Source organism: Kogia breviceps, chromosome 9 (assembly GCF_026419965.1).
Source record: "Kogia breviceps isolate mKogBre1 chromosome 9, mKogBre1 haplotype 1, whole genome shotgun sequence".
NCBI lineage: Eukaryota > Metazoa > Chordata > Mammalia > Artiodactyla > Physeteridae > Kogia > Kogia breviceps.
Genome location: NC_081318.1, coordinates 15,994,608 through 16,011,677, shown reverse-complemented (window position 1 = coordinate 16,011,677; position 17,070 = coordinate 15,994,608). Strand labels below are relative to the sequence as shown.

The following is a 17,070-nucleotide window of genomic DNA, read 5'->3' as shown; positions in this document are numbered from 1 at the left end:
GTTCATAAATCTCTGGTTCTATACAACACTCCCTTCTCTCTGTTGGCATCCCTGCCTGTGCCCTTGGACACTGGCCCTCATCTTCTCTGCCTTTACTGCACTTGACTACTGGCCCCCACAATTAAGAAGGAACCCAGAACCCTAATATCCAACATACCTGTGGTCTTAACTGCTTCTGGCCAATGTTCCCCAGTTACCTCATATATTTTCATGGTACAAAGATCTAAAATAGTGACTAGAATGTAAAAAATGCCCAATAAATATGTAATATTGAGCAAGGTGAACTAACAGTTATATATATTTAAAGAAGCATCTGGAAAATACAAACATTGAAAAGGAATTTGTATGTTGACTCAACTTAAGGTTTCTGAAGCAGTGGCACCTCATCAATGACTCATTTCACCATGCCATTTACTATGCTGTGGGCTTTTCTTTGAGGTCATACCATCACATAACAGCTAAAAGTAAAGGACATGTCTTCCCAGATAACTCTGTCACACTGGCATGAAGAATGAGGACAGTATTTGGTAATAACAGCCTCCAGGAAGAGACGTGTGCTGTCTCAAGAACTTTCTAGATGTTACTATGCCATGTTGTATCACCACCATTCTGCTTTTCTCCTTTTAGGTAAACCTGAGACTAAAATGGTTAATAAACCGAGAGATCCTAACATGGCATCAAGAGCAGAACTATTTTATTCTGATTTCCTTTTCTAGTTGCATCTTCTTCAGCCCATATAGCATCACTTGGGGGTCACATGTTACTCCATTTCCCTTCATTTCTTTAATCATGACTTTCAGACACAAGATGAATCTATCCATCAAACCAAGGAGGACCAAGAAGCTGAAAACAGGCTGATCCCATGATATCCATCAGGCACTTCCAACTTACAAGCTTCCCGGAGTTTCTCTTTGTCATAGTGGAATCCTTCATAGTCTTGTAAACTGATTTTGTTCACCCGGATCCTCAGACGGTCTGGGACAGACTGGGGACTGTAAAACAAGAACCGAATGGTCAGATATCGAGGAGAGAAAAGGAATTGGGAGTCATATGCACCTGGACGGACTAAAGGCAACATCATCTCTTCTTATGAAGAAGAAAGAGTTCACGTTCAAACCAGAATCATGGGATCTTGATCAGAATACAGCAATTATCTGGGGAACACTTCTCTGGAAACCTCAAGTTTCTGGAACGGAGGTAAGAGCATGGGAATAAGCAGAAAAAGCTTCTGGAGCCCACCCTTTTTTTTTTTTTTTTTTTAAACTAACTTATTAAAAACTCCAATAAGATTCTGTGTTCAGTTCCACAACAAATTAGATGCAGCTAATCTGAAGTGCTGAGAAGTGGTGTAGAGCTGGAAAGAACTGCTTTAGCAAATATGCCCGTAACAGCTTGGCTCTCAGAAGAGACAGGAAAACATAAAAATCAAACCAAGAATCCAGAAAGCACAGGGCTGAGAATGAAACGACTCCACACACCTCGAACTCCCTGGGGGCACTTCTCAGTCAAAGCAAATTACAATAAATGCTGCCTGTGATGGTGCCACTGAGGACCCCAAAGTGGAGGAAAAGTGTTAAAACACGCACAACATGCATTCTTTAGGAAGAGAATGAAGTATTTAATTCATTTTAAAGGAATTCAAACTGGTTCAGGATAGACAGTGAACAATTAAAAGGGGGTCGTACCAAACTTTCTGAAGCATCCTATTCACCCTCAGAATGTTTTTTACCTGGATTCCTTGGATGTTTTTAACTAATATTTTCAAAATAGTTTAATCATGGGCATTAGTCGAGTGAAATAATTTGATCTTCATCATCACCACTATGGAACAGTACATTTATTCAATATATTAATATAACACAATCCCCATTTGTCTTTATTGCTTCTCCTGTCTTATATTATGGGGTAAAAGTCGCCATTGACTGAAGCAGAAAGAATAGCATTAGTCCTCAATTCACTTCAGGAAAAGAAAGGAAGGAAAGGGAAGGAAGGGAAGGAAGGGAAGGAAGGAAGGAAGGAAAAGAGAGAGGGAGGGAAAGAGAAAAAGAAAAAGGAAGGAAAGAAGAGAGAGGAGGAAGGGGCGGGAGAGAGAAGAAAGAGGAAAAGGATGGATGGAAGGACAGAGTGATACTTTTAAAATATTGTCAGGATACCTCTACCCCAACCTCAAACACACATGCACTCACACACACTATTTCACTGCAGCTCTGGGAGAAGGAGAAATAATTTTAATTTCATTCTCTTGTCTAAAAACTCATTTTAGGGCAAAGTATAACAACTCCTTCCATACATACTCCAACTTAACAGGCACTGGTGAATAAAACTGACGGGAGCAAGCTGGGATGGGAGATATGGTTTAAAGCACATTTGCGAATGAGCAGAACAGACCTTTAATATCACACATACCCACACCGCCATTTACAGGTAGGGAACCTGAGGTTCAGAAAGGTAACGTGATTTTAAGGTCACAGAGCTACTAAGTGACAGAGCTGGGAGCAAAGTCTTGGACTCTTCATTCATCCCTTTTATGCTCCTTCTATTATTATACGATGCCAAGAATCCCACAGATTGACAGCAAAGCCATAGAGCCTGGATTAGTAGAGTCGGACGATCGCTACGTGATGCTCAGACTCTTTGGTCAATGAACAATTGACGGGGGCTGGTTAAGTAAACTGTTGGTACAAACAGGAGAACACGAGGCAAATATTACAAATGAGTGTCTACCTTTTGAAGAAAGTCTGAGTACACTATATTGTTAAGTGAAAAAAAAAAATCATCGAAAATTACATATGGCATAATCTCCTTCATGTGAATTGTGGAATTTAGGAGTTTATAGAGAAGTGTCTGAAGAACATATTCAGTAAGCTGTTTGAGATGGTTACCTGTACACGGTGGGATTTGGGGATTATTTTACACTGAGTATCATCATTTTTAGAAAAATAACGTAATTATTTTAAAGGTACATCAATAAGTAAATAAATGGTAACTCAGGGCAAGAGTAAAAGTAAGGATTATATCAGTGTTAGGTGTTAGATGTAAGTAGATAGGAAAGAATTATTAATAGAGTAACCACACACCGTTCACACCAAATGCTGATTTTGAAATTAAGAGGGGCCTGATCTTTTTTTTTTTTTTTTCTTTTTGGCTGCACCACAAGGCATGTGGGAATCTTAGTTCCCCGACCACGGATCAAACCCGTGTCCCCTGCAGTGGAAGCGCGGAGTCCTAACCACTGGACCGCCAAGGAACTCCCAAGGGGTGCCTGATCTTTTTAATGTCAAGTTCACTGCAGCGAACTGCAAAGATTATAATTAGCAAATACTCTCCTGCAAGCGTAGCAGATAAGAGGGAAGCTGGAAACATAGAAGGCGGTGGCCCATCATACTCTGTAACGGGAGAAGAGAGAGGGCGGGGGCTGAAAGAGCTCCGCCAGAACATTTTTTGAGGTAACAGCAGATCTAGTGGCAGTGAGCTCTGGTCCTCTCCAGTGAGCTGGAGTCCAGAGCTGGCTATGGCAGCAGCTGCCAAGTTTGAAATGGGATTCAGAGAGTGACTGCAGACCAGTCCCCGCACCCCTCCTCCAGGGGGCTCCCCGTGGGGTAACCAGTGTGAACCACCTTTCTCAAAATCCAGCAGTGTCTGCCCTCTGTCCACACACTTCTGCCTTCCGGGTTCCATCTGAACTCACTGATTCCCACCACACCCTACTGCCCCCTGAACCACAGCCTCCCACCAATCTTATAGAACTTTCCAGATCCCAAATGAATTCATATATTATCTCACTTCATCTCCAGAAGGGAAAAGAGTGGAGACTCACTAACCAGCCGACACTCTGTTCCTTCCACTTCCTACACATTCACTCTTCTGCCCTCATCTCCCATCTTCTCCCAACAACCTACAACACATGCCACTTTCCCACCAGTGGCAGCTTGCTTAAAACCAGCCTCCTGACTAGGGTACCTGGTATTTGGCCTGCTGTCCAATGGTGCCCCAGATCAGGCCAATCAGGAAGGTTGAGGACATTCACCCAGAGGGTCCCTGGTGGATAATCCCTTTGAATTACTCTGGACCCTGGTATAGAGAGTAGGTACCGGAGGCGGCTCAGCAAAGTGGTTACGAGCTCAGACTCTAGGTCAGATGGACTGGATTGGAAGTAAAGTTCTTCCAGTTATGGGTTAATCAGGAAACTGTGCTTCCGCTTCCCCATAGGAAAGGTGGGGATAATAACAGTATTCACCTCACGGGGATGTTAGGAGAATTAAGTGAGTCGGCACAGGAGATGTGCTTTAGAAAAGCGTCTGGCACGTTGTAAGTGCTCCATATTAGGTATTATCGGTATAACTATTATTCTGAAGCTTGTTCTTTCAGGTAGGGTTCTGCCTAATGAACACTAGCATCTGCTGCTGCCAGGTATTGGAAGGAGGTTAGGGCATATGCAGGAACTCCCTAGATACTTCTAACAAGCTGCTGGGCTTCCTCCGGGGGCAAACCGTCTAGCCTGGCTGGTGTCATGATTCTCCTGTGGATCTTCTCCCACTTGGTATTTTACAGGCCAAGCGATAACATGAAAACAGACAACTAGAACATTGCGGAGAAAAGTGCACAGAGATTCAATGAAAGCCAAGTAATTCGATTGTGTCCCTTGATGGCAAAATATATTCGTGTCCCATTAATGGCTGACGGGAGGCGAAGGATGACAAAGCCATTGCTTGGACTCTGGGGAAGAGCGTTGCCATTAGCTTTTCTAAAATTAAATTTGGCCAAGGAAGTTAGCAGAGCATAGAAGAGGCTAACAACCTGGTAAAAATGGATTTGGCTTTGTGCCAACTCCTACCCCAAGCTACTCCATACTCATTGAAGCTCTGTATCAGGGGTTCTAAACCTGACTTCCATGGAACCCCTCTAGGTCCCTACAAAGGACTCAGCAATCAGTGAACGTCCTTTACAATCGGGACAATGGCCCCAACCTGTCGCCTTCTCATGAATTTCCTCTGAAACACCAAGAATACATTCCTTGTGCAGAGTGGAAGTTGATGGCTCTGAACTTAACTCCCAGATATCCTCATCATGACTTTCTCAAGAACCGTAATAAAAGCACCTCTCGCTAAAGTCACTAACAGGGGCCTCAAAATCTCCAGACTGTACCTTCTCTCTCCACCTATGCACACCTGTTACCTTGAGACGCTGAAGGGGCCGGGGGGTAGGTGCAGAGCCAACAAGACAACTCCCTGAACACAACTTAGATCTAATTGTCATCATTCTCTGCTACCCTTTAGTTCCTGCCGATAGATTTTTTTTTTATTTGACTCTTCAAAGACTTTCAATCCATTAGTGTCAAATTCCTTCCTTATGCCTCCAACCTTCTTCATTCTTTCAATCAATTTCTTTACTACACATTGTCTCTCACAGACTGATAAGACTCTTCTCATCCCCTCTCCTATGTACAGACACGCCTCACGGATGCAAAGGATGAGTTGGGTGCTTTTGTTCCCACTTCCAGACAATTGACATCATGTAATCCCTTCTTCTCACCGGAAACACAAATCGCCTGGCAGTAACACCACTTAATGTTAAGACAATATAGCACAGCGCATAAAGCAGGATGCAGAATCAGGAAAATCTTAGTTCCAATCTGAACTCTATCAGTTAACACACATTTGATATTCAGAGCTCTAAGGTTACCTTCTCTAAACCATTTTCTGATCTGAAAACAGGACTAATAGGAAAATAGTGAGAACTGAATGAGAAGATGCATGTAAGGCAGTTAGCAACACTCCTGTAAATAGTAAGTTTTCAAGTATAATGTATTGTTATTTTGTTACTATTATTAGCATCCTGATGCTTCTTCAATTTCCACAGGCCTTTTTAAAAAACTCAGTCCTGAAGAGTAATATCACAGCAGAAGCCATAGTTATAGCTCTAAACAGGAGTTAGTTGATCTCAAACCTTAGCAGGATTTGAGTGTGCTGACATGGGTTGGGAGACAAGGTGCAGAGTTACGTAGCCATCTATCGTCCGTTGAATGAGAATGCAAGTGGGGACCGTGAATGTTTGCAAGATGTTCTACTTAAAGATATTAAGGCTGTAAATCCTAATTCACATTACAGAGGACATCCTTAAAGCTGTATAATTATTCTACATTTTGTACCTTGCAAAAGTCCTGTTTTAACATTTCTTAAATGGTTCAGACTCACCCCTAAACCACTATGTAGACTCATCGGTTTTTAGGACAAACTATAATTTAACTGGGCCTTTGTTACTCATATATAGAGTTTTCCTTTGCAAGGTAGAAAAGCATCACAAGTCTCTTGAGGCCTGATATAATAATAATAATAATAATAAGGAGGAGGAGGAAGAGGGGAAGAAGAAGAAGAAGAGGAGGAGGAGAGAGGAGAAGGAGGGGAAGGAGGCGGGGGAGGAGGAGGAGGAGGAGTAATAGTTGTAGATTTAATTTCTTTCAAGAAATGTAAACGTGAGATTCTATGCAGTCATAACCTAGATATAATAAAAGAGGTTTCTAACCATTCTTTAATAGAATTCATTTGAATTGGCTCTTGTTTTGTGAATGGACTTTTGATTAAAATATTAATTTCTAGTGTGAATTCTTGGGATGAAAGACTATTTCCTCCTCCTCCTCCTTGCAGCTCCAGCCCCTAAAAGAGAGTCTGGTCTGTGTTATGTACAACAACAAATAAATGAGTGAAATGCAAGAGTCACATCCTTCTGGGACTCTCAGTGGCCCTGAGGCTTGAGCACAGTGTGGCCTCAGACCATCCATGAGATGCTCACTAGAGGCTTTTCTCTTTGGGAGCCCCAGGCAACCCCTGCTTTGGCTGTCCACTTGTGTCCTTTGTCCATCTGGCTCTCTAGATCTGGAGGTAAATCCATGCTGGATTTTACTCTCTCACCCCCTTGCATCTTATCTCTAGTGGGATCTGCACAAATAAAGAGAGAAGAACTTACAAAAAAAGAGGATGTCCCTGCCTGAAAGGCACATAAACCATTTCAGGACTGCTTGTTCTTTAATTAAATAGTGGTGAACCAGAAACATTTACCACCAATCCTTTCATCAGCTATCAAGCTGGGCCTTTTAAAAATATAACTATACTCAATGGCCTTCCCTTTAGCAACTTCCTAGAAATTGCGTATTTACCCTGGGACATTTCCAAACTATGACTGGTAATAACTTATCCAAGAACACATCCAAGTAGGCCCCTTTACATTGAGCAGTAAAACCAAATTGATCCAAGGCTTCTGAACAGAGATTAAAAGGGACTTTTGGGGCTTCCCTGGTGGCACAGTGGTTGAGAGTCCGCCTGACGATGCGGGGGACGCGGGTTCGTGCCCCGGTCCGGGAGGATCCCACACGCCGCGGAGCGGCTGGGCCCGTGAGCCATGGCCGCTGGGCCTGCGCGTCCGGAGCCTGTGCTCCGCAACGGGAGAGGCCACAGCAGTGAGAGGCCCGCGTACTGGGAAAAAAAAAAATTTAAATGGACTTTTGACACTTGCTGAGTTCAGAGAGAACTCTAATAATACAGTTGTCTCCTGCCTGGAGTCGAGAACAATAAGTCAGGACTGTGAAATAAATTGTAAAAGGGTTCTTGAATTTGGAACCAAGGATAAACCCAAATCACATCAGCAGCAGTCAATCACGACCTCCTACTGTCCGACATAGTTTTCTGAGAAAGTACCTTTAAAGGTTGTTAATCTTTTTTGATAGACGTTCACTAAGTTCTTGGCTCCTTAAGACATCCATTTGTGAGGTGGGTAATATAATATGCCATAGCTTACAAATTATTTGAGACAGCTAGCCTGCCAGATCTCCAACGAGATAATGGAATTAAAGCATTATAGGGTTGGGAGAGATCTCAGATGCCATGTAATTCAATATTTGCTATTCCATCTGATGCCATATTCCCCTATTCCATCTTCAAATGGCTGCTCAGCCTCTGCCTGATCCTTGTCTACTTGTGAGGTACAGGATGGAAGTGCCCTATGCTTTGTTTAGATCACTCTAAGCATTTGTAAATTCTTCCTAAAGAATCTAAATGGCTCTCTCTCCGTGGTTTCTGTTTATTGACTTTTATTCTACTATTTGGGTCGGAATTGGTTTTTAAGTCACTGAGGTAATCAGCCACAGGCACTAATGGCAAAGATATGTAAACTTTAAGCACTAAAGCTAGACATATATCAAAGAAATGTTTGCTGCCTTCGTGGCTAATAAATTAAAAATAGGCTACAAGTGGCAAACATCAAAAAGCTTTTATGCCATTGGTTGAAACAAAACTTCATCTTTAAAGTTTCTTGAGATCTTCAAATACACATTGAAATGCAGATTTTCATGCTTCCATTGAAACTGGAATACATTTCTGCGCTTCTGAAATTGTAATAAATGAATACATGATAGAGTGAAATTAGCATTATTAGGTTCCTGGCATTTAAAGGAGAAGCAAAGAGGACGAACTAGTAGTGGCTTTACTTGGTGGCGTCACAAAGCAGCTGGACCAGTACAGCAGTTTCATCATTTCTGCTATAAGGGAAAAGAAAAAGGCCAATAGCCTTGACCAATATTTCAGATTCTCCTTACCACCCATTTGCTTTTGTGAGTGCCACAGCTGCTAAGGACTCGGTCATCCAACTCTGAGACTTTTATGTGGAACCCGCCCCACATACACTTAATGTTACAACTTCCGGGTATCAGAGACACAGGTTTATTTTTCAAGCCACGGAAACTCAAACTCTCCTCTCCATAAGATCTCACAGTCTCTTCACTTTCTCAGTTCCCTTTATTCATTCATTTTAAATTTCCTTCCTAGTTTTCACCCTAATGCTCCTTCAGCAGCATTTCACACGGGGGTTAACTCTCTGCTCCTTGAAGCTCTTTTCTCTTGGCTTTCAATCCAAAAAACTCTCCTGGTTTGCAAACGAAATTTCTGCCTGCTCCTTCTTTCTCCTCCTCTAAATATCTTCCAAATATGGATGCTTCTCTACCCCCTCCACTAAAACCCTCATGGACCAAGACCAAACTACTATCGTCTTGCACCTAACTGTGCCCCTGGCACCCATTAAGACCCTCACCACACTGCAGATGCAGCAGTCAATGTGCAATGTAAATGTGATCATGACATGATGATTTTGTTACCTGCCCTTATACTCTGTACAAAATAAATAAGCTAAAAGGATATATTGTACAGCACAGGGAATATAGCCAATAATTTAGAATAACTACAAATGGAGTATAATCTATAAAAATTCTGAATCACTATGTTGTACACCTGAAATGAATATAATATTGTAAATCTCAATTTAAAAAGAACTGAATGCCCAGCTATCTATATACAGCTATCTTTACATCCCCCACAATGTGTATTAAATATGAGGCTTTCAACATCTGTAAGTTACTGCTTCCCATCTAGACTTGCTACTTCTGCAATGAGAAAAATGACTTTCACGATAACCGACTACATTATTCGTTCCACCGAATCGTGTGTTATACATACTGTTCATCGTTGTCCGGAATGAGAACCACTCAACAGAATTTGGATCAAAGGAAAAATCAGTTCCCATTACTAAAGCCAACAAACAGGGAATAATCTCAATGCTCACGTGTCTTATCATTGTTGCCCTCTCCTCATGTATGGACTTGATTCTCTGGCTTGCCTCTGGTTAATGTGAGTGGAGAATTTCTACCTGTGATTAGACACCATCTTCAGATTTAAGTCTTATGAAAGTGGAATCTCCTTCCCTGATAGTTGCTGAATTGGTAACTAGGGATGACAACATTTCAGGAAAAAAAGAAGTCTTAGAATAGGAGTGTTACACCTTAAGTTCCCACTTACACTCTTTTTATACTATTTTATGCTTAAAAGTATAAAATTTGGAATATATAAAGAGTATAAAAATATCATGATGAAAGGCAAGGAAAACAAATACCACAGGAAATAAAGAGGGATGGAAATCAGAGGAAGAAAGAATATGCATTTTTGCAGTAGAATTCTACAAAGTCAAATTGCGGAGATGAACAGCTGGAATGGGAAAAGTAAAGAACTCAAGCCCTGTCTTTCATCACACCCAGCCCAAAGCATTTCCACTTTATGAAGTAATTCCATGTAATGGAGGTTTCCTGTATTAAAAATGACTAAAGATTCTATCATAAAACACTAATATGAGCTACTCTGAGTACTGTAGCCTGCAACAGCATAGAGAATTATTTTGCTCTTCTGATTGTAGAGGACCATTAATCACTACCTCCAATGATAAGGAATCATTGGGCTTGAACCAATGAGACATAATAGGATATTACTCCGAGCCATCTAAATGGTTTCAGAACTCATGTGCTCAGAAAGGAAAATATTTTTTACTTCAAGTTTCAATTTCGATATACCAAACAAAGGGAAAACCTTTTATGTATTTGCTACTTAAATGGTAAAAATCTTCCCTTGGGTTTGCAGTTGTTAACTGTTGTAATATCCTGCTCTTATTTGCAACTGATAAAGAAATTGACTTTTCTTTGGTGGAAAAGAGCATGGAGCAAGTGATGGGACTTGAGTAGCTGAAAAAGTATCATTTCACAGAAGAAAAAACTTCTGGCCTTTCACATACATCCTGAAAGACACTGAAAGTAGGCTTAAAACCTAACTTATTTGCTCATCCTCTAGTAACTAAGCACTTTCATGAATCAAGTGGAGGTACTTGAGTGGGTGTCTATATAACATTAAAACAACATTTTTACAAAAATAAAAAACCCTAGCATACATACAATTTTAGTATTTAACATTTATTTCACCTATAAACCTACAGAAAAAATCAAGAATTTAGAATTGTTTATAAGTAAAAATAACCAAACAAAGCAGTGGCCAAAAATGCATAAAGCAGTAATGCAGTGAAAATAAATATGACTGTCTATTGAGGTGGAGAAATGCTGTAACTCCAATTAGTTTGAGAAAGGATTGGATGCATGAATTACAAGATGTGTTCTTATTGAAAAGTTATCATGCAAACTGTGTGGAATGAGCTCTGCATCCCTAGGAAACAGGCTCAGTAAGGAGAGGATTCCATGTTTTGTTTCATATCAAGAAAATAAAAACTAAGTATTGTCCTGACAATAAATGGTATCACATAAGAAACATTTCCATAAATGGTTTCAGCCTTCTACAGGCTGATAGAAAGACTGTTATAAAAAGACTCATATATGTTCCTAAAAGCTGGATATCAGAGAAATAATATTCGCAAAGTTGTTTTTTCTTAATAGGTAGTCTTTCACTGTGCTATGTTTTGACTCACATTCCTCCCAGGTTGACAACGGCTTGCCAAGGTTTGGAATACTCAGTGGTGCTACATTTAGCTCTGGAGAGAGATATGGTATCATTTACTCTCCTATCCATCAACCTACAGCTGGTGGAAAGCTAAGTCCCCCACTTGTAACACAGATGTGCTCCCATTACTCCATGCGTCCTTGTCAGAAATCCAAGAAAAAGAATCAGAATCCTCTAAACCCAACTCTTCTTTCCAACTCAGCAAATTCAGCCAATTAGGGGGAAACTTTTCACCACCTTTCTCTAATTTCTGATCCAATGACTAAGGAATTTTATTTTTGGAACCATCCTTCTTGATAGCATAAGAATAGACAGACTAAAGACACATTGCTAGAACAGAACTTGTAAAAATCATAAAATAATTCTCTTACTACCACAATTACTCATCAACAAAAATAACTTTTGTAAAATTTGACAGTAAACTTGAGAAAAAAGTTCCTTAGGATAAACTTTTAGTGGTAGACAAATTACTTGGATGACGATGAAGAAACAAACACAAAATAACCAGCTGAAATATTAATTGGTTAATATTTTAGTGCTACCAATACTAAAAGGAAAGTAGGAAAAGAGAGGAAAAAAGGTTTCTGTTGAAAATGTCATAACGATGTGAAAATAATTTGGGGTACTTTCGCTGGTCCTATGTTTCTATCCTCTCACTTATCACACTTAAGTAGATCAAGTCTCTACCAAAGGCAGTATCCTAACATACTCATAAACCAATAACCTTTCTTCAAGGAAACATGTAATTGTTTTACTTTGCCTGTACAACAAAATACCATCAGACCAAAAGATTTACTTATGTCCCAACTAGAGGACATAAATCACTTCGAGAGCAGCAGAGCCTAAATGATTAATTAAGGAAAATAATTCTAGTTCTCTGTAATATAAAGCTGAAAAGCTTTGTCTTTTTTGTTCCATTTGCAATTCTTCCAATGCCATGTTCATTTTACTCAAATATATTAGCTACAACTTTTGGAACTTGCTACATTCTTTTCAGAGTTCCATTTTCTGACACAAAATGTGATGATGAGTTCTGGGGATTAATTAAATCTAACATCAAGTATTTTATTTTTATGCCTTTTAAAATGTACTCTCTTTTCATTTCATATAAGTGTTTCAGGGTATTATGACAGAGGAGGGAAACTCAATTGCATCGGTATAATTCAACTGTAACTCTCCTATAAATGAAATGCTCATTGCGTTTCATTACCACCTCAGAAAAGCAATCTGAAATAAATATCCTCTTGGAACACTCAAAACAAACGTCTAGATTTCTTTGTTATTGGTATGTTCTTCATACTCTATGGCAGAATATGGTATCAGTTATCACTGCAGTACCGGAGTAAAAACTGAAATGTTTCTTTTTTTCTCTCTAAATGCAGCAATTCTATGACTAACATCACAGTTGTATCAGTTTATCTAAAGATAATAATAACTGTTTTCTAAAAGTATTTAGTTTTTTTCTGGGTGGAGAGTCCACTTGTAAATAAATCTTTTATTCACAAAGACTAGCAAAATTACTCCTTTTCCTTGCCATTTATCATCTGTATTTTTATAGTTGTTTTATTATAATAATGTTTTAGGAATTCAGATCTGAACAAAAATTTCAAGTTCATACTGTAAACCACCTTATTTTACAGAAGATGAATTTTGGTCCATAGAGGTCACCAGTCTTACTGTACCCAGAGAGTTAATACTTAGAATCTGCTATAAATAAAAGAGCAATGTCCTTTAGCCCCTTAGACAGTTTAATAAAAAAAGATTTTAAAGAATTAAACTATCAATACATGTATTGCAAGTTGTGTGTATATACAAACTATATAGTTGTATATACAACTATATAGTTTGTGTATACACAAAGTTCAACCTTCACACGGTTGGTGAGAGAAAAAAACCCTAAAATGTATTCAAATTTATCTAGTATGATGCTGTTATGGGCTAGGTTGTGTGCCCCCCAAATTCGTATGTTGAAGTCCTAACCCCCAGGGCTGCAGAAATGTGACTGTATTTGGAGATACGGTCTTTAAAGATGAATTAAGTTAAAATGAGGTCATATGGACACCAATCTGACTGGTGTCCTTATAAGAAGAAGAGATTACAGGGAGACAGGCAGGGATGAAAGACAACGTGAAAACACAGGGGGAAGATGGCCATATCCAAGCCAAAGAGAGATGCCTCAGAGGAAACCAATCTTACCAACACCTCGATGCCAGACTTCCAGCCTCCAGACTGTGAAGAAATAAATTTATGTTGTTTAAGACACCGTGTCTGTGGTACTTTGTTATGGCATCCCTAGCAAAGTAATACAGATGCCTGGTAAAAAGACGCATTAAGAGAACTAACGTGCTTCATTTTAATCCTATAATTACCGTTGATAAAAAGATACATAATAGAAGAATGAGATGAATCTAATTTTTTACTTTCCCAAATTTTAACCTGACTTGGAAACCTCTTCTGGCTTGATATCACTGTCAGGATGATCAGACCCAACTGGACTAATGTTACCTCTAAGGTCAGGCTTTTAAAATTTTAATTTTCTAAAATTTACTTTGATTAAACAAACAAAATTCATGAATTTCCCTCCCCTCTTTGTCCCGCCCAATAGACAGCACCCAAAACTTCCTGCAAACCCTCCTCTTTACGCCCCGAGGCTCACTGGGCCCCATGCTCTGCAACAAGTCAACACCTGAGTGAGTATCCGCTTCACTTGTTTTTTCTTTTGAAGTGACCTTTTATTATACAAGAAGTGCTGACTCGCAGGACTGTTTCTACACCTACGCAGACATGAATAATTCATCTCTAAAACTAAATTTTAAAAGCAGCGAGATAAAACTTTAAATGCTGAGGGAGTCCTAATACCCCTTTACATAACTGCACCAGATGCTCAAGCCATGCTCACCTTCGCCAAGAGAACACAGGCGCCATCCAACCCCTGAGGATGCGAGCGGGACCCTTCCCGATAAGCCTCTTTCACAGACGCAACACCATTACTAACAAGCCCGAAAGACTCTCCACCTTCTTTAGCTACACTAGAATTTATTTTTAACTGGGGTTTGTCACTCTGACATTTTTCGTAAAATAACACTTAAACTTCAAACCTGTACTACCAGAGATTCACGCATTTGAAACACTCAAAATTGAATTCTAAAGTGTTAGTCGTCTCTGAGGGTAGTTAGTCATCTCTTAAAAAGGGGAGAAGTTTACATAGTATGATTTGATTAAAACACATAAGTTACATATATATTGATAAACACACAGGAAAATGACCAGAGGTTATACCAACTGCAGAATTCAGTGCCTTAAATGCCATCTTCATAGAGCCCTGGGTGTTACCTTTATGACTTTATAGCATATGATCTTAGGCAAGTTTCCCAATATTTCTTATTCTCAGTCCTCTCATCTATGAGATGGCAATGATAGCAGTCGCTACCACATACAGTTATCAGGATGCTAAATTTGATCACAACTCAATCTCAGGCCCATATTAGCTCTTTGGCTAAATGCAGAACTCTGCCTGGGTTCTTGCTGAGAGCAAGGCAAAAGTGTACCAAGGCGGTACAGGGCCTGACCTTGTCACATCCCATGCCAAGTCTCAACTACTTCATGTCTTAGATCCCGCAGGGGCAGATCTTCAGAGTCTAGGGTCATGCCCTGAATTTTAGCATGACAGAACTTCAGAGCTGATAGAAATCCCAGAGATCAACTGCATTTCTTTATAATATTTGAAAAACTGAAATGCCAAAAGGTTACTATATGGTCAATGTCACACGGACAAAAGCAGGGCTCCCACAGACACTTAAAACAGAGGATGTCTTCATGGGGTTTGGGGGCCTACAGAATAAGGAGGAAGACACTGCAGGTGGAGACCTGGGTCTGCTCCTGCAGCCCCCTTGTCTTTAAGTCACTAAACGCCCCTGCCCCGGGTACCTGCATGGGAACAGAAGCACAGGCAGAGTGAGAACTCTTGTGGGAAACTCAGAGCATAAGGAAGGGAAACAACCAATGATCTGAGGTGCAGCCTGGATTCAAGTTTGGAAATTGGTATGAGATGAATCTCAAGCAGCTCTTACTTTTCTTGGGAATTTTCAATTTGCTATATTGGTTTTATGGAACCGGCAGAGAGGGGTGGCACAGGTAGACAGGAAATAGGACAATTTGACATGATTAAAAGTCAAGGAACTGTGGGCAGTGGGAAGGGAAATCACCAGAAATTCATAAAACATGCGAGTGAGAGTGAGAGAAAGGAGGAAAAAGATGAGTGAAGCTTAGCAGTTTGCTCAGAGGATCAGAGAGCAAACAGCCTATTTTCCCAGAAAGCCTGAAGCTAACTCTTAAGCTTTGCCATCTGACTCTGAGCTAGAATTACAAGAAATATCATGTACTCAATCAGTGAGTTTAGCAATTCTCTCTGTTCTTTTAAAAATATAAACTTTATTTTTTGCTTTTGGTTTTACAGCTGCAGTCACTGGGGGAGAAAGAAGAGTCTGTGCTTACCCACCTTACCCAGAACCAGAACTTCTCTACTGAGCTTTAAAGCAGAGACATTTGTATAAATGGCTATAATTTTTTTTTTTTGCTTTCTTCCCCTTTTTAGAAGTAATGTGTGCTCATTGAAATCAATCTAGAAAATAAAGAAAGCCAATAAAATTTAGCTAAAATTTGTCTATAATCCTACTATGCAGAGATAATCATCCAGGGACACAAAAATAACAACAGAAGCATTAACGACAAGTGTATTCACAGTATTTTTGAATGTTTAGGCCCTTTTTGGTACCCTCACAATTGGTCGAGAAATTATGACCCAAAAGTAATAATTCATGAATTAGAATCTGGACAGATTCCTGGCATGAAGCACTCTTCTTCAGGCATGAAGCACTCTTCTTCAGGCATGAAGCACACTTCTGAAGGTTCAACTGGCCCAGGAGTCTTGCTGAACCTGAGGTTCTAACAAAGCCACCGAGCTTAATTCATTTGGAGGCAAACCACGTCTGGTGGGTCTTCTTAGCTACTTTAGAGGTAAACCCCATAGTTTACAAAGGCATGCATGTAAATTTCTAGGTTGGTAATGTTTTTCCTACTTCCTGGTAGAGAGCAGGGTGTGGGAGAGTGAAGTTCACTGAAAGAAGAATGGAAAAGGGAAAGGGTTTTGAAAAAAGCTGACCAAGTCTTATTTTCTAATTAAAGGGCCAGAACTGAATAAACAAAATAAATAGGACTTTTGTAGCATATTACACAAATTCAAAAAAACGTTAAAACAAAAGCTTTGATGTGACTAGTTGGAAATCAGAATTACCGAATTTTTAGAAAGCACTTCAAAGAAATTTCTAGCTTACTTCCTTGGCCAGAGGCATGCAAAGATTAAACCACCTATCACTAATTTATGTTTTTTTTAAATCATGAAGATTAAAGATTCGTGGTTCTATCTTGGTAGTTTCTCAGTAATAAAATTCTTAAATTCAACCCAAAAGAAAAAAAAATAGACATATCAAAAATATTTCTCAAAAAAAAATATTTCTATTCGTAAAACTCCCGTTCTTCATAGAACAAAAATCAATTTGCTTTCATCCTTTACCAAGAAGGCTTCACTTTTTGGAAGCAAGTTTAGAATGCTGAATCATATTCAGCTTGTTGTCAAATATAACAATTTATACTTTTCTCATGGATCTGTGTCTAACTGTGCCTTCCCCAAGATAACAAACAAATCCACACAATTTGGCACTGGGAAACATCTTGTTTATGTTTAAATTGTGACTGT

The 17,070-nt window shown here is 39.6% G+C and overlaps 1 protein-coding gene and 1 long non-coding RNA gene across 17 annotated transcripts in view; one reads left to right on the top strand and one right to left on the bottom strand.

Moving 5' to 3' along the window:
* DGKI (diacylglycerol kinase iota) overlaps window positions 1-17,070 on the bottom strand; it is a 463,467-nt gene that overhangs the window by 123,210 nt on the left and 323,187 nt on the right. For all 16 annotated transcript variants that reach the window (XR_010842070.1, XR_010842071.1, XM_059074881.2 and 13 more), the window contains one exon: window positions 892-992. Coding sequence is in view for 14 of the 16 variants with exons in the window: in XM_059074881.2 (XP_058930864.1) it covers window positions 892-992 (101 nt within the window). In the remaining 2 variants the exon portion in view is untranslated. The remainder of the gene's footprint in view (window positions 1-891; window positions 993-17,070) is intronic.
* Window positions 1-17,070, top strand: part of LOC136794829 (uncharacterized) — a 64,786-nt gene that overhangs the window by 44,863 nt on the left and 2,853 nt on the right. The window contains exon 2 of the long non-coding RNA XR_010842072.1: window positions 801-1,197. This is a non-coding gene — a long non-coding RNA (uncharacterized lncRNA). The remainder of the gene's footprint in view (window positions 1-800; window positions 1,198-17,070) is intronic.